We start from the raw sequence: 18,951 nt of genomic DNA, 5'->3' as shown, positions 1-18,951 counted from the left end.
AAGTCGCACCACCGACCAAACTATGAAAAAAAACTGCGACTTATAGTCCGAAAAATGCGGTACCTGTTTTCTCTTTCAGGTTCTCTATGGCGATACGTACGTGCCAGCATGTCACTATCAGGGTACCTGCCTCCTCTTTGTGACCCCAAAGATGGACACCTTTTAATGGATGGAGGCTACATCAACAACCTGCCAGGTAAATCTATTATTATTATTATTGTTATTATTATTAATGGGGCCCCAGCAGCAAAGGGCCCCATTGAAACTGATGTGTTTGTTGACATGTCTCTTTACGTTTGGACACCTTTCTGAGGCCCTAACATGCCCGAAAACTCACCAAATGTTGCTAGTGTGTCAATCTGGCTGAAAAAATGTACTGTTGGGTATTTTAAAAGTGGCTCTTTAGCGCCCCCTTTTGAAATAAGTAAAAATGTGCCCCTCCCGTATCGTCCTGGAAACCGTTGGAGACGTCTGTCATGACAGGGCACATGTAAAAGTCTCAAAAACAGGAAGTCGGTAATTTTTAGGCCAAAAACCGGGTGAGCCGCTGTTGAAATGACAGATACCAGACAGATGGGCGATGATAAATACGGAAGGAATCTTGCCTACCATGTAGGATGTGGGCGTGGCATGGCATCGCCCAAAGTTTGCACCCCCTTATGGTAAAAAAGTATAATGGTCATAACTTCCTTCCACACGCTCCGATCTTCCTGACAATTTTTTATGGTGGGTCAGTGCATCCGGTGGGACCCTACTGAATGACTGCCTTTGCCCCAATATCGCCCCTTTGTGGTGAAAAGGTATAACGGTCATAACTTCCTTCCACATGCTCCAATCTTCTTGAAAATATTTATGGTGGGTCAGTGCATTTGGTGGGATGCTACTGAATAACTGACTTTGCACCAATATCGCCCCCTTATGGTAAAAAAATATAATGGTCATAACTTCCTTCCACATCCTCTGATCTTCCTGAAATGTGAGCATTGGGTAGCACTTGACTGCCGTGGGACCAAAATCGCCCCCTTGTGATGAAAAAGTATTACAGTCCTAACTTCCTTCCACATGCTCCGATTTTCCTGAAATGTTTGATGGTGGGTCTCAGCATTGGGGAGGACGTAACCGCGAGCGACATGCGTGCCCGCCGACTTACGTGAAGCCGGAGTTGCACAGGGGTGCGAAGGCACGTCCAAAGCGGCTTGCAGCTTTAATTATGAAATTCCTTGTCTTTGATGTACTTCCATTCATATACAGAGTTATCATTTTATTTCGCTGCATTGACTTTTGACCACCCCCTCTGCCAGCCGACGTGGCGCGCTCCATGGGGGCCAAAGTGGTGATAGCGATCGACGTGGGCAGCCGCGACGAAACCAACCTGACCAATTATGGCGACTCGCTGTCAGGCTGGTGGTTGCTATGGAAACGCCTCAACCCCCTGGCAGAGAAAGTCAAGGTAACGCATCGATTGGAAAGATAAAAGGCCACGGAGTGCATCTCCGGGACTCTTAACGTGGCAGGTTTTTTTTCCACTGCTTACACTTCAGGTGTTGAACATGGCGGAGATTCAGACTCGCCTGGCCTACGTGTGCTGCGTGCGACACCTGGACACTGTGAAGAACAGCGACTACTGCGAGTACATCAGGCCTCCCATCGACCGATACCGGACGCTGGAGTTTGGAAAGTTTGACGAGATCGCCGTAAGTTCAGATAAACACGTTAAGTCTTCATAATAATGACTGAAAACATTTATCAGAATCAGAATCAGAATCGTTTTATTGCCATTGTTTGAGAACGGGTTCACAAACTAGGAATTTTTCTTGGTGCAAACGTGCGACATAAAACACATATAACACATATTTGGTATAAAAAAGAGCTGTGACTGAGCTATCAGATAGACTTAGAAGGGATTCAAGGAATTCAAGGAGCTGCTGTTAGGAGTTATTGTTAATTTGCCTGATGGCCGAGGGGAAAAAACTGTTCAGGTGGCGGGAGGTGTGGGTCTGGATGGAGCGTAGTCTCCTGCCTGAGGGGAGAGGGGAGAATAGCGTGTGTCCAGGGTGAGAAGAGTCAGCTGTGATCCGACCCACACGCCTCCTGGTCCTGGAGGAGAACAAGTCCTGGAGGGATGGGAGCTTGCAGCCAATCACCTTCTCAGCAGCACGTACGATGCGCTGCAGTCTATTCTTATCCTGGATTGTGGCGCCGGGGAACCACACTGTGATGGAGGAGGTCAGGATGGACTCTATGATGGCTGAGTAAAACTGCACCAGCATCTCTGTCGGCACCTTAAGTTTCCTCAGCTGCCGCAGGAAGTACATCCTCTGCTGGGCCTTCTTGATGAGGGAGCTGATGGTCAGCTCCCACTTGAGGTCCTGGGTGATGGTGGTGCCCAAGAAACGGAAGGAGTCCACAATGGGGATGGGGGTGGGAGAGTCAATCAGGGTGAGGGGGGATGGTGGGGCTGTGACTTTCCTGAAGTCCATGATCATCTCCACTGTTTTCTGGGCGTTCAGCTCCAGGTTGTTGAGGCTGCACCAGGACGTCAGCCGGTCCACCTCTCTCCTGTAGGCGGACTCATCGCCATTCGAGATGAGCCCGATGAGGGTGGTGTCATCCGCAAACTTGAGCAGTTTTACGGATTGGTGACTGGAGGTGCAGCAGTTTGTATACAGGGAGAAGAGCCAGGGGGAGAGTACACAGCCCTGAGGAGTACCAGTGTTTGTGGTTCGACTGTCCGAGACAATCTTCCCCAGCCGTACGTGCTGTCTTCGGTCTGTCAGGAAGTCATTAATCCAACTGCAGAGGGAGTTGGGCACGCTGAGCTGGTAGAGCTTGTCTCGTAGCAGTCCAGGGAGGATGGTGTTGAAGGCAGAGCTGAAGTCCACAAACAGGATCCTAGCGTAGGTTCCTGGGGAGTCCAGATGCTCCAGGATGAAGTGGAGGGCCAGGTTCACTGCATCATCCACAGACCTGTTGGCTCTGTAGGCGAACTGCAGTGGGTCCAGGAGGGGGGCGGTGATGTCCTTGAGGTGGGGCAGGACCAAGCGCTCAAAGGACTTCATGACCACAGACGTCAGCGCGACCGGCCTGTAGTCATTTAGTCCTGTGATCCGTGCTTTCTTGGGGACAGGGACAATGGTAGAGGTCTTAAAGCAGGACGGCACGCGGCATAGCTCCAGAGAGGTGTTAAAAATGTCAGTGAAGACAGGAGCCAGCTGGTCCGCACAGTGTCTGAGAGTGGAGGGGGAGACACCATCCGGCCCGGGGGCCTTCCGCGTATTCAGCTTCAAGAACTGCCGGCGTACATCCTCTTCTTTGATGGAGAGGGTCTTTACAGTCTTATGATGTTTTTGGAGTCCTTTGAGTCCTTTAACTCCTTTAATGATGTGCTGGCATTGGTGGGGAGTGTGATGGTGGGGGGAGCATGGCTTTGATGAGCTGAAGGCCGTTCATGACGACAGTAATGTGTGTTGAGGCCCTGAGCGAGAGTCCGGTCATATATGCAGAAGGCTACGATTATCATTATATTTCATTAGTTTTTATCGTCTATTTGTGTCAGGTTCAAACACTGACAACATTTATTAAACAGACAAGAAGCAAGGAATCATGCAGAGACAGAGTTAAATTTTGCTCAATGAGAAGAGACGTTTTGGGCTGTACTCTTAGTTACAGAACCGACTTACGTTCTAAGGTACAGCCCACGTGCTCCTGTATTTATTTGGGAGGTCCCTGGTTACATCACTTAGGCTGCTTCTGAAGGAAGGGGGGTAATTTTAGCACCCCCCGTTAGACACAATATATGATTATTCAGAAATGCAAATGTGATGACAATCGTGATATCGCCCTGTCTCTGCTTTGTCTGCGTCACGGTACTCGATGTTCTGGACACAAACACTTAGAGTCGACTCGCAATCTTGGATTTGCAAGTTGTCCCTTTGCACAGATAGAAAACTACAACTTCAGCACAATTGATAGTAACTATAGCAACGGCCTTTAAGCATAGGAGTTGTGTGATAACTTACACACAATTATTCTAACAATTTGACATTTATCTATCACTACATGTATATTTATGTTAATTGTATCTATGATTTTTTTAAATGAATTATTCAATACTTATTTATAATTTATTGCAGCGGTTCTCAAACTTTTTCCACCAAGTCCCACCTCAGAAAAAACTTGTCTCTCCAAGTACCACCATAATGACAACATTAAAATACAGTAGTGTAGTAGACCTAAGTATTCATTAAGTACCACCATAATGACAACATTAAAATACAGTAGTGTAGTAGACCTAAGTATTCATCAAGTACCACCATAATGACAACATTAAAATACAGTAGTGTAGTAGACCTAAGTATTCATTAAGTACCACCATAATGACGACATTAAAAATACAGTAGCGTAGTTGGCCTAAGTATTCATTAAGTACCACCATAATGACAACATTAAAATACAGTAGTGTAGTAGACCTAAGTATTCATTAAGTACCACCATAATGACGACATTAAAATACAGTAGTGTAGTAGGCCTAAGTATTCATCAAGTACCACCATAATGACAACATTAAAATACAGTAGCGTAGTAGGCCTTAGTATTCATCAAGTACCACCATAATGACAACATTAAAATACAATAGCGTAGTAGGCCTAAGTATTCATTAAGTACCACCATAATGACAACATTAAAATACAGTAGTGTAGTAGACCTAAGTATTCATTAAGTACCACCATAATGACAACATTAAAATACAGTAGTGTAGTAGACCTAAGTATTCATTAAGTACCACCATAATGACGACATTAAAATACAGTAGTGTAGTAGGCCTAAGTATTCATTAAGTACCATCATAATGACAACATTAAAATACAGTAGTGTAGTAGGCCTAAGTATTCATTAAGTACCATCATAATGACAACATTAAAATACAGTAGTGTAGTAGACCTAAGTATTCATTAAGTACCACCATAATGACAACATTAAAATACAGTAGTGTAGTAGACCTAAGTATTCATTAAGTACCACCATAATGACAACATTAAAATACAGTAGTGTAGTAGACCTAAGTATTCATTAAGTACCACCATAATGACGACATTAAAATACAGTAGTGTAGTAGGCCTAAGTATTCATTAAGTACCACCATAATGACGACATTAAAATACAGTAGTGTAGTAGGCCTACGTATTCATTAAGTACCACCATAATGACAACATTAAAATACAGTAGTGTAGTAGGCCTAAGTATTCATTAAGTACCACCATAATGACAACATTAAAAGTACAGTAGCGTAGTAGGCCTAAGTATTCATTAAGTACCACCATAATGACGACATTAAAATACAGTAGCGTAGTAGGCCAAAGTATTCATTAAGTACCACCATAATGACAACATTAAAATACAGTAGCGTAGTAGGCCAAAGTATTCATTAAGTACCACCATAATGACAACATTGAAATACAGTAGCATAGTAGGACTAAGTATTCATTAAGTACCACCATAATGACAACATTAAAATACAGTAGCATAGTAGGACTAAGTATTCATTAAGTACCACCATAATGACAACATTGAAATACAGTAGCATAGTAGGACTAAGTATTCATTAAGTACCACCATAATGACAACATTAAAATACAGTAGCATAGTAGGACTAAGTATTCATTAAGTACCACCATAATGACAACATTAAAATACAGTAGTGTAGTAGGCCTAAGTATTCATTAAGTACCACGATAATGACAACATTAAAATACAGTAGCATAGTAAGACTAAGTATTCATTAAGTACAACTATAATGACAACATTAAAATACTGTAGTGTAGTAGACCTAAGTATTCATTAAGTACCACCATAATGACAACATTATAATACAGTAGCGTAGTAAGCCTAAGTATTCATTAAGTACCACCATAATGACAACATTAAAATACAGTAGCGTAGTAGGCCTAAGTATTCATCAAGTACCACCATAATGACAACATTAAAATACAGTAGCGTTGTAGGCCTAAGTATTCATCAAGTACCACCATAATGACAACATTAAAATACAGTAGCGTAGTAGGCCTAAGTATTCATTAAGTACCACGACATTAAAATACAGTAGCGTAGTAGGCTTAAGTATTCATTAAGTACCACTATAATGACGACATTAAAATACAGTAGTGTAGTAGACCTAAGTATTCATCAAGTACCACCATAATGACAACATTAAAATACAGTAGCGTAGTAGGCCTAAGTATTCATTAAGTGCCACCATAATGACAACATTAAAATACAGTAGTGTAGTAGACCTAAGTATTCATCAAGTACCACCATAATGACAACATTAAAATACAGTAGCGTAGTAGGCCTAAGTATTCATTAAGTGCCACCATAATGACAACATTAAAATACAGTAGTGTAGTAGACCTAAGTATTCATCAAGTACCACCATAATGACAACATTAAAATACAGTAGCGTAGTAGGCCTAAGTATTCATTAAGTGCCACCATAATGACAACATTAAAATACAGTAGCGTAGTAGACCTAATTATTCATTAAAAACAAGGCAGAGGTTTTATTTAACAAGTTTAACTGTAACATTACTCACAGTGTGAACACTAACACTGTGTTTGAATATCGGAAAATAAAACACTGTACTTTAATTAATTGATTTTTTGTTATACCACTAGATTGAGCCGCGTACCACAAGTATCATTTATACATTTTTGACATAACATATGCTAAAAGCAACTTAATTTAGGTTAGTTAGTTTATGTATAGTGATGTGTTTTGAACAAGTATAGAGTGACAATGTACAGTTTGACATTCTAACATGTCGGAAAAGGTGAAAAAACATAATATAGGCGACAAAGTAAATAGTTTCCTAATAGTATATCTTATTAATAGTGCTGTCAAACCATTATTTTGTTAATCACACTTTTGAATTTGGATTAATCCCGATTAATCCAAATCACACAGATAGCAGGCCCATCAAAATTTCTGAGAATTTTTTTTTTTTTTTTTTTTTTTTGTTCTCCTCAAATACTGCCCTCATTGTACGTGGATTGTACGTGCAATGTATGCATCTCATCTGATACGTCAGGCTATTTAGGAAAGAACTAATCACGCTGATGATGTGAGTTTTGGCGTTGCAGGGTTAAAGATAGGAAGTGACGGAGAAGGTGTAGGACGTGTAAAGAATAAAGATGTCCGATAATGTTTTTTTGGCCGATATCATTAAAACTCTTAATTACCGATTCCGATATCAACCGATAACGATATATACAGTCGTGGATTTAACACATTATTATGCCTAATTTTGTTGTGATGCCCCGCTGGATGCATTAAACAATGTAACAAGGTTTTCCAAAATAAATCAACTCAAGTTATGGAAAAAAATGCCAACATGGCACTGCCATATTTATTATTGAAGTCACAAAGTGCTTTTTTTTTTAACATGCCTCAAAACAGCAGCTTGGAATTTGGGACATGCTCTCCCTGAGAGAGCATGAGGAGGTTGAGGTGGGCGGGGTTCAGGTGGGAGGGGGGAGGGGTAGCAGGGGGTGTATATTGTAGTGTCCCGGAAGAGTTAGTGCTGCAAGGGGTTCCGGGTATTTGTTCTGTTGTGTTTATGTTGTGTTACGGGGCGGATGTTCTCCCGAAATGTGTTTGTCATTCTTGTTTGGTGTGGGTTCACGGTGTGGCGCATATTTGTAACAGTGTTAAAGTTGTTTATACGGTCACCCTCAGTGTGACCTGTATGGCTGTTGACCAAGTATGCCTTGTGTGTGTGTGAAAAGCCGTAGATATTATGTGACTGGGCCGGCACTCAAAGGCAGTGCCTTTAAGGTTTATTGTCGCTCTGTACTTCTCCCTACGTCCGTGTACACAGCGGCGTTTTAAAAAGTCATACATTTTGCTTTTTGAAACCGATACCGATAATTTTGAAACCGATACCGATAATTTCTGATATTACATTTTAAAGCATTTATCGGCCGATAATATCGGCAGTCCGATATGGTCGGACATCCCTAGTAAAGAATGTAACTTTGTGTGTGGTGTCAGGAGGTGGGATACCAGCACGGCAAGACGGTGTTCGACGTGTGGAGTCGCAGCGGCGTGGTGGAGAAGATGCTGAAGGACAGACACCAGGAGGAGTTTCACAACACCCAAAGCAAGAACGACGTAAGCGCCCTTTTCGTCCCTTCTTACATCACGATCCATCAGACGCGGGCGGCGTCTCGGTCGCGCTTTATTGCCGCTCCTCACAGAAAGCCCGGGCGCGGCAAAGCCGACTTGACATTTTGATGAAGTGTTCCGTCAATAACTGGCTTTTTTCCATCATTCCGAGAGGAACTGTAATCAGCTTTTATGCTGCTCTCTGTGTTCTCGCGCCAAGCAAAGGAGCCTCGCAGCGCTCCAGCTTTAGGTCTCAATGTGGCTCTTATTGCCCCACGTAGTCCTAACTGGCCTGAGAGCAACACCACCACCTGTTCTCCAAGACATGGGACAGGAGAGAAGCCACTGGCAAAAACATTTTGAATCGGGAATCGAATCGTTACACTCAAGAATCCAAATTGTGTGGTGCCCTAATGCAGTGTTTTTCAACCACCAATATCTTCACCTAATTGGTCCAATTGGTCAATAATTATAATCTGCTAATAATGTGTCTGTGCTGTGTAGAGCTTGGCAGGGTAACCATGTAAAACTCCATATCAGTAGGTGGCAGCAGGTAGTTCATTGCTTTGTAGAAGTCGGAACGCATCGAGGATGGTTTGTCGTGATCCCAATATGCAGAGCACAGAGGGAGACAGCGTGCAGGTAAAAAGGTATGTAACGCTTAAACCAAAAAATGAACAAAAGGCAAGTCCCGCTAGGAAAAAGGGCACTGAAGCATAGGGATGGCTATGCAAAACAAAAGTAAAACTGAACTGGCTACAAAGTAAACAAAAACAGAATGCTGGACGACAGCAAAAACTTACAGCGTGTGGAGCAGAGCGGCGTCCACAAAGTACATCAATCAATCGATCAATCAATGTTTATTGATATAGCCCTAAATAACAAGTGTCTCAAAGGGCTGCACAAGCCACGACGACATCCTTAGTTCAGAGCCCACAAAAGGGCAAGGAAAAACTCACAACCCAGTGGGATGTCAATGTGAATGACTATGAGAAACCTTGGAGAGGACCACAGATGTGGGTGACCCCCCCCTCTACGGGAGACCGGATGCAATGGACGTCGAGTGGGTCTAGCATAATAGTGAGAGTCCAGTCCATAGTGGATCTAACATAATAGTGAGAGTCCAGTCCATAGTGGATCTAACATAATAGTGTGAGAGTCCAGTCCATAGTGGATCTAACATAATAGTGAGAGTCCAGTCCATAGTGGATCTAACATAATAGTGAGAGTCCAGTTCATAGTGGATCTAACATAATAGTGTGAGAGTCCAGTCCATAGTGGATCTAACATAATAGTGAGAGTCCAGTCCATAGTGGATCTAACATAATAGTGTGAGAGTCCAGTCCATAGTGGATCTAACATAATAGTGAGAGTCCAGTCCATAGTGGATCTAACATAATAGTGAGAGTCCAGTTCATAGTGGATCTAACATAATAGTGTGAGAGTCCAGTCCATAGTGGATCTAACATAATAGTGAGAGTCCAGTCCATAGTGGATCTAACATAATAGTGAGAGTCCAGTTCATAGTGGATCTAACATAATAGTGAGAGTCCAGTCCATAGTGGATCTAACATAATAGTGAGAGTCCAGTTCATAGTGGATCTAACATAATAGTGTGAGAGTCCAGTCCATAGTGGATCTAACATGATAGTGTGAGAGTCCAGTCCATAGTGGATCTAACATAATAGTGAGAGTCCAGTCCATAGTGGATCTAACATAATAGTGAGAGTCCAGTCCATATTGGATCTAACATAATAGTGAGAGTCCAGTTCATAGTGGATCTAACATAATAGTGAGAGTCCAGTCCATAGTGGATCTAACATAATAGTGAGAGTCCAGTCCATAGTGGATCTAACATAATAGTGAGAGTCCAGTTCATAGTGGATCTAACATGATAGTGTGAGAGTCCAGTCCATAGTGGATCTAACATAATAGTGAGAGTCCAGTCCATAGTGGATCTAACATAATCGTGTGAGAGTCCAGTCAATAGTGGATCTAACATAATAGTGAGAGTCCAGTCCATAGTGGATCTAACATAATAGTGAGAGTCCAGTCCATAGTGGATCTAACATCAAAGTGAGAGTCCAGTCCATAGTGGATCTAACATGATGGTGTGAGAGTCCAGTCCATAGTGGATCTAACATAATAGTGAGAGTCCAGTCCATAGTGGATCTAACATAATAGTGAGAGTCCAGTCCATAGTGGATCTGACATAATAGTGTGAGAGTCCAGTCCATAGTGGATCTAACATAATAGTGAGAGTCCAGTCCATAGTGGATCTAACATAATAGTGAGAGTCCAGTCCATAGTGGATCTAACATAATAGTGAGAGTCCAGTCCATAGTGGATCTAACATAATAGTGAGAGTCCAGTCCATAGTGCATCTAACATAATAGTGAGAGTCCAGTTCATAGTGGATCTAACATAATAGTGAGAGTCCAGTTCATAGTGGATCTAACATAATAGTGTGAGAGTCCAGTCAATAGTGGATCTAACATAATAGTGAGAGTCCAGTCCATAGTAGATCTAACATAATAGTGAGAGTCCAGTCCGTAGTGGATCTAACATAATAGTGAGAGTCCAGTCCATAGTGGATCTAACATAATAGTGTGAGAGTCCAGTCCATAGTGGATCTAACATAATAGTGAGAGTCCAGTCCATAGTGGATCTAACATAATAGTGAGAGTCCAGTCCATAGTGGATCTAACATAATAGTGAGAGTCCAGTCCATAGTGGATCTAACATAATAGTGAGAGTCCAGTCCATAGTGCATCTAACATAATAGTGAGAGTCCAGTTCATAGTGGATCTAACATAATAGTGAGAGTCCAGTTCATAGTGGATCTAACATAATAGTGTGAGAGTCCAGTCAATAGTGGATCTAACATAATAGTGAGAGTCCAGTCCATAGTGGATCTAACATAATAGTGAGAGTCCAGTCCATAGTGGATCTAACATAATAGTGTGAGAGTCCAGTCCATAGTGGATCCAACATAATATTGTGAGAGTCCAGTCCATAGTGGATCTAACATAATAGTGAGAGTCCAGTCCATAGTGGATCTAACATAATAGTGTGAGAGTCCAGTCCATAGTGGATCTAACATAATATTGTGAGAGTCCAGTCCATAGTGGATCTAACATAATAGTGAGAGTCCAGTCCATAGTGGATCTAACATAATAGTGAGAGTCCAGTCCATAGTGGATCTAACATGATAGTGTGAGAGTCCAGTCCATAGTGGATCTAACATAATAGTGAGAGTCCAGTTCATAGTGGATCTAACATAATAGTGAGAGTCCAGTCCATAGTGGATCTAACATAATAGTGAGAGTCCAGTCCATAGTGGATCTAACATAATAGTGTGAGAGTCCAGTCCATAGTGGATCTAACATAATAGTGTGAGAGTCCAGTCAATAGTGGATCTAACATAATAGTGAGAGTCCAGTCCATAGTGGGGCCAGCAGGAGACCATCCCGAGCGGAGACGGGTCAGCAGCGCAGAGATGTCCTCAACCGATGCACGGGCAAGCGGTCCACCCCGGGTTCCGACTCTGGACAGCCAGCACTTCATCCATGGCTACCGGACCTGTGCCCCCCCTTCCACAAGGGAGAGGGGGGCAGAGGACAAAGAAAACTCCATATCAGTAGGTGGCAGCAGGTAGTTCATTGCTTTGTAGAAGTCGGAGCGCATCGAGGATGGTTTGTCGTGATCCCAATATGCAGAGCACAGCGGGAGACAGCGTGCAGGTTAAAAAGGTATGTAACGCTTAAACCAAAAATGAACAAAAGGCAAGTCTCGCTAGAAAAAAGGGCACTGAAGCATAGGGATGGCTATGCAAAACAAAAGTAAAACTGAACTGGCTACAAAGTAAACAAAAACAGAATGCTGGACGACAGCAAAAACTTACAGCGTGTGGAGCAGAGACGGCGTCCACAAAGTACATCCGTACATGACATGACAATCAACAATGTCCCCGCAAAGAAGGATAGCGTACGCACAACTTAAATAGTCTTGATTGCGAAAATAAAGCGGGTGCGGGCAGTAGCACTCAAAGGAAGGCATGAAGCTGCTACAGGAGAACACCAACAAAACAGGAAAGGTCACCAAAATAACAGAGCAAAACAGGAACTAAAGCACTACACACAGGAAACGACAACAAAGTCAAAAATAAGGCACGACAACCTGGAGGAGTTCAATTTTATAACCTTTTCTGCTGGGGGTTTGCCTCTGTATTTTTTTTTATGAAACAAATGTGCCTTGGCTCAAAAAAGGTTGAAAAACACTGCCCTAATGAATAAAATAGAAAGTAACACAATAAAAATGACAATAATAAAAAACACAAGTGTGTCAAATTTAAGGCCCACAAAGCCAGGAAGAAATGCATGCGTCAAAAGTTATTTTCTTACTGAATGTATTGGGTGTTTTCATTTTGATATAAATAAAATGGAAGTTAATATTTTTTAAAGGTTAATATTATTTAAAAATACATTCCAAGCATTTTTTTGTTGTTAAATTAAAGAATAATCACATAAATGTCTGCTAGACTTATGATTTTAAAGCAAGTTATCCATCAAATTGTAGACTGTTAAAATGTTCATCGATTTTAGGGTAAAAACCTGGCAGCTCAGTCGTCAGAATGTTCCGTAAAAGAACAGCGGTGCCTATTTTCAATTTACAACAATGTCCTATAAAATCACTGTCAGTATTACAATAAAATTCTAACGGCTGAGCTGCCTTTTTTTTACCGTGTAAAAAGAGCAGTACTGTTTTTCCAATTACAGTTGTACGCTGTAAAAAACACCGTACATTTTACTGTAAAGTGATGGCGACTTAGCTTATCTGCAGATTTTTTTTTTTACAATGTACATAAAAAAATAAATAAATGCATAGGCAATTGTGTAATAATATCCTGAGGGGAATCTTTCTACGTTTATATTCATATATTATTGACCGTTACACGCGGCGCATGACAACCAGTTTATAACAAACATTGACCACCGGTGTAACAATACAAGCACAGAACAACTGTATATATTATTATAATAGTTTTTTGTTTTTTAAAACATATGAAAAAAAACCTGCAATTGAATCCAACAAAATAAAATGCACGTTATGTCGTTACTTTGAATAGTATGAGATTGATTCAACATTTTTGAAAATATTATAAAGTTAATGTCCATCCATCCATTTTCTACCGCTTATTACCTTCGGGGTCGCGGGGGGGCGCTGGAGCCTATCTCAGCTACAATCGGGCGGAAGGCGGGGTACACCCTGGACAAGTCGCCACCTCATCGCAGGGCCAACACAGATAGACAGACAACATTCACACTCACATTCACACACTAGGGCCAATTTTTAGTGTTGCCAATCAACCTATCCCCAGGTGCATGTCTTTGGAGTTTGGAGGAAGCCAGAGTATCTAGAGCAGACCCGGGCATTCTGCGGCCGGCGGGCCACATCCGGCCCTTTGTGCGTCCCTGTCCGGCCCGTGTGAGGCCAATCATAAATTACAAAATACATTTAAAAAAGTATCAATGTCGAGTGTGCAATACAACGCTGCTGCTTTTGTTTTGAAAAGCGTTATTTGTATTACTTCCATGTGGACGTATGCGCGTGCGTGATTGTGAGTGAATGTGAACAGCTGCTATCACAAATTACAAAATAAAGTTGAAAAAACATCTATGTCGATCGCGCAATACAACTGTGCTGCTTTTATTTTGAAAAGTGTTATTTATGGGCGTATGTCCGTGTGTAACCTGTGAGTGAAGGTGCACAGCGACAAGTGATGCACGGTTTACACCCGAGACGCTAAAAAGAGAAAAGTTGATGACGAATGGCGTGTTTCCAACAAGACATGGACTGCCAAGCAACGTTCCCTCTAATGTGCGCGCCTGCGCAATTGCGCACTGCTCAAGCGTCCGCTGCGCACAGCAAATATATGCCGCGCACCAAATCAAATCCCATCTGAATTCTAAACAAAATAAACACATTTATTCTGTGTAATTTTGCAATGCAACTTTGAGTGACAGTGACAACAAGCGACCCTAACGGTGTTCGTCAACACCGCTCAATTGAACACCGTTCAATTATTGTAACGTCTATCGAGATGCTTCGAGGCCAGGAATTATATCGATCACTTTATTGAGCAAAACTGTTTATATTCGGCCATAACCACAACAAAAACATGAGTAAAACACTTCTATCTCGAAAAACTAGTCATTTTCTGCCGTACAAACCAGGCCAAAACCAACTTGTCATCTGTCACCAACACGCATACCACTAAACCACTGGTGCGTTTATGGCCACACAAAAAGTCGGACAACTCAAACACCACACAAAGTTACACTATGACTCCTCAGTCATACGTGTGCTTATTTTACTGTCATTTATTATTAATGTTAATTTATTTATATTAATCATGGAATGCGGTTACTAGAGAAAGTTACAGGAATGCACACTTCATCCTATGCTTACATTTCATTGTGCAACATGAGGATGTTTAAGGGGAACTAAATGTGATCTCTGAAAGGGGTACAAATGATTTCCAAAGCAGTGCTTTTGGTATAAAGTTAAGTTAGGTTAAATGAAAGTATTATTGTTATTATTAATTATTATTATTATTTTTAATCTTACGTATATATAAAAAATTATATTGAGCAAAATTTAATTGAAATATTGTCGACGTGGCCCTCCAGCAGTGCGGCCCCCGGTAAAAATGAATTGCCCACCCCTGACCTAGAGGGAACCCATGCAGTCACGGGGGAGAACATGCAAACTTATGTTTGTATATCTTGTTTAGCACTTAGCAATACTGCTACATGATGCTTAGTGTTTGACTAAAGCTACATCTGTTTAGCACACAGCTTCTAAAACTTGTAGATCATCCTCCTTATATTCAGGCTCAAAAATAGAAGTTCCTGGATCATCATTTGTCCCAAAGTAGTCTTTGTTGTCGCTCGTCAAGTCTGCCATGATTAGTAGTCTTGTTTTTGTTGAAGGGAAAGTGAACGTTGTGAAATTAATTGACTTTAGTATCGTATACATCAGGGATGTCCAAAGTGCGGCCCGGGGGCCGTTTGCGGCTCGCAGGTCATTTTTTAACGGCCCATTTTAAAATATGATTAAAAAAATAAAAAACATAAAAAGTGGTATGAAAGACCAAACAGGTGAAATGTAACAAGAAAATGTTGCAATGTTTACTCTAATAACACAAAACTGCCATGCAGGCTTTCTTTCTTTAAAAAAAATAATGAATGAAAATCAATGTTATTTTGAATTATTGACCTATCCAAGGCTCCAATTACGTCACATTAAATATTGCACTTTGAAATATTTTTTTGGGAAAATGTTGCATATTTTGTGTTTGCCATATAAAAAATTTAGCTGTTTTTTTTTTTTAAAGAAGGGCCTAAAACGAACAAACAAAAAACATAAACAACAATACAACGTATAATTGACGGATAGATCTGAAGTTGATCTTGAGATTATTGTGTTAAAAGTAAACAGTAAAAAAAATGTATAATTTATTTTTTAACACTTTAATGAGTAGGACCCTTTAGGTTCCCCAATAATTTTTGTGTGATTTGTTTTTAAGTGTCATCGCTCAAAAAATAATAATGAATTAAAATCAATGGTGTTATGAGTTGTTGACCTTTTTAAGGCTCCAATTATTATATAATCTCAAATATTCCGCTTAAAAATGTTATTGGGTGAAAATATTGCATATTTTGTGTTTTTTTCCATAAAAAAACAGGGTTTTCTTTGACAAAAAGAGCATACGACTTAAATCTTTAAAAACGTTATATTGACAGACAGACCTAATGTTGATCTATGGATTTAAAACTTGAATAATAATACAAATAATAATACTGAATAATGACACATTTTTTATATTTTTTTTGACAAAACCCTTTGGGGTCCCTGTGATCAAGCCTGAGTGAAGGCCTAAATGTATATTTTCTATACATATATTGTATTGGTTTTTAAAATAAAAAAATATCAAAATGGCCCCCGCTTGCTTTGATTTTTCAGTGTGCGGCCCTCAGTGGAAAAAGTTTGGACACCTCTGATATACATGATGTTGATATATTTCAGTTTGAGTAAAGTATTTGAGTAAAAAAAAAAGGTTCGGTCTCAGACTGGGCTCCTGAGGAGGTGGTCCAGACTGAGGCCAAGGAAAAAACATGTTACATAGAATCCACAAGACTTGCAACAGAGGGGAGGGAGTGGGGGCTCCGGTGGCAGGCTGCTGCTATCTAAAGCGCTGCTTTCACCCCTAAGGGATTCAAGCGGTGGTGAAGGTGTGGGATGGGTTGGGGGTATGTGTGTGTACTACATTTATATATGTATTGTTATTCCATGGTAAACAAATGCATCTCGTCATTGATGTCCATGTTGTCTGTTTGTGTCTTTCAGGTGTTGACGTGTCCCAACGCGTCTTTCACTGACTTGGCAGAAATTGTGTCTCGCATCGAGCCGGTCAAACCTGCCCTGGTGGACGGTAAAACTACCGACAGAGACGTCACCACTTAACACGATTAGGGCCTGATCTACTAAAGGTTTGCGTGTACTAAAGCACGTGCAAACTTGACAGCACACAAAGCTGATCTACTAAACTTGTTAGCAGAGGATTTTGTCTCTCTTGTAGTGAGCAGATTAAGGGGCGCAGTCCATGCAGAATATATGCGGAACATCAGAACGGCCACAATGCTGGCAGGAGAAAATGCTAATTTAACTTGAATTTGCAATTCAGGAAGGAATTGCGTGTGAATGCCCTATGCGCACGACGAGCCACAGAACCGGCGATACGCGGGAGCGGTACCGAACCTCCTGAATGTCCAGGGTGAGTGGAGTGTGTGGATGTTGGAATGGTTCCAATTGGATGAGAAATGCGGGATATGCACTAGACCAGGGGTCACCAACCTTTTTGAAACCAAGAGCTACTTCTTGGGTACTGATTAATGCGAAGGGCTACCAGTTTGATACACACTTAAATAAATTGCCAGAAATAGCCAATTTGCTCAATTTACCTTTAACGTTATTATTAATAATTAATGATATTTACACTTAATTGAACGGTTTAAAAGAGGAGAAAACACGAAAAAAATTCAATTTCGACTCTTTAAAATTCAAAATTCAACCGAAAAAAAGAAGAGAAAAACTTTAAAAAAGAATTTATGGAACATCATTACTAATTTTTCCTGATTAAGATTAATTTTAGAATTTTGATGACATGTTTTAAATAGGTTAAAATCCAATCTACACTTTGTTAGAATATATAACAAATTGGACCAAGCTATATTTCTAACAAAGACAAATCATTATGTATTCTACAATTTCCAGAACAAAAATTTTAAAAGAAATTCAAAAGACTTTGAAATAAGATTTAAATTTGATCCTACGGATTTTTTATATTTGACAGAATAATTTTTTTGAATTTTAATCATAATAAGTTTAAAGAAATATTTCACAAATATTCTTCGTCGAAAAAACAGAAGCTAAAATGAAGAATTAAATTAAAATGTATTTATTATTCTTTACAATAAAAAAATACTTGAACATTGATTTAAATTGTCAGGAAAGAAGAGGAAGGAATTTAAAAGATAAAAAGGTATATGTGTTTAAAAATCCTAAAATCATTTTTAAGGTTGTATTTTTTCTCTAAAATTGTCTTTCTGAAAGTTATAAGAAGCAAAGTAAAAAAATTAATGAATTTATTTAAACAAGTGAAGACCAAGTCTTTAAAATATTTTCTTGGATTTTCAAATTCTATTTGAGTTTTGTCTCTTTTAGAATTAAAAATGTCGGGCAAAGCGAGACCAGCTTGTTAGTAAATAAATACAATTTAAAAAATAGAGGCAGCTCACTGGTAAGTGCTGCTATTTGAGCTATTTTTAGAACAGGCCGGCGGGCTACTCATCTGGTCCTTACGGGCTACCTGGTGCCCGCGGGCACCGCGTTGGTGACCCCTGCACTAGATTGTATATTGCTCATTCTTTGTCAATAGGGAGGAAAAACCCGGGAAATTCCAGGAAAACGGGAATTTGGGGAAAATTAAAAATGTTTTGCGTTCAGAATATGGGAAGAGTAGATGGTTGAAAGTAGAGATGTCCGATAATGTCTTTTTTTGCCGATATCCGATATTCCGGTATTGTCCAACTCTTAATTACCGATTCCGATATCAACCGATACCGATATATACAGTCGTGGAATTAACACATTATTATGCCTAATTTTGTTGTGATGCCTCGCTGGATGCATTAAACAAAGTAACAAGGTTTTCCAAAATAAGAAAAGTGCCAACTTGGCACTGCCATATTTATTATTGAAGTCACAAAGTGCATTATTTTTTTTTAACATGCCTCGAAACAGCAGCTTGGAATTTGGGACATGCTCTCCCTGAGATATTCTAATACCCATTACAACTATGGGAAGTACTATACTTTGACTTTCACAAAGTGCATTATTTTGTATTTTTTTTAAACATGCCTCAAAACAGGGCAGCACGGTGGAAGAGGGGTTAGTGCATCTGCCTCACAATGCGAAGGTCCTGAGTAGTCGTGAGTTCAATCCCGGCCTCGGGATCTTTCTGTGTGGAGTTTGCATGTTCTCCCCGTGACTGCGTGGGTTCCCTCCGGGTACTCCGGCTTCCTCCCACCTCCAAAGACATGCACCTGGGGATAGGTTGATTGGCAACACTAAATTGGCCCTAGTGTGTGAATGTGAGTGTGAATGTTGTCTGTCTATCTGTGTTGGCCCTGCGATGAGGTGGCGACTTGTCCAGGGTGTACCCC

At 40.5% G+C, this 18,951-nt stretch overlaps 1 protein-coding gene across 3 annotated transcripts in view; it reads left to right on the top strand.

Moving 5' to 3' along the window:
• The window catches only part of pnpla7b (patatin-like phospholipase domain containing 7b), a 130,692-nt gene that overhangs the window by 88,715 nt on the left and 23,026 nt on the right, over positions 1-18,951 (top strand). For all 3 annotated transcript variants that reach the window (XM_062057060.1, XM_062057057.1, XM_062057059.1), the window contains exons 30-34: positions 80-196; positions 1,302-1,450; positions 1,542-1,694; positions 8,048-8,167; positions 16,574-16,658. In XM_062057060.1, the coding sequence (XP_061913044.1) occupies positions 80-196; positions 1,302-1,450; positions 1,542-1,694; positions 8,048-8,167; positions 16,574-16,658 (624 nt within the window). The remainder of the gene's footprint in view (positions 1-79; positions 197-1,301; positions 1,451-1,541; positions 1,695-8,047; positions 8,168-16,573; positions 16,659-18,951) is intronic.

Source organism: Entelurus aequoreus, linkage group LG08, assembly GCF_033978785.1.
Source record: "Entelurus aequoreus isolate RoL-2023_Sb linkage group LG08, RoL_Eaeq_v1.1, whole genome shotgun sequence".
Taxonomy (NCBI): Eukaryota; Metazoa; Chordata; class Actinopteri; order Syngnathiformes; family Syngnathidae; genus Entelurus; species Entelurus aequoreus.
Note: the sequence above shows the minus strand (reverse complement) of the source record. Positions and strands in the feature narration are given on the sequence as shown.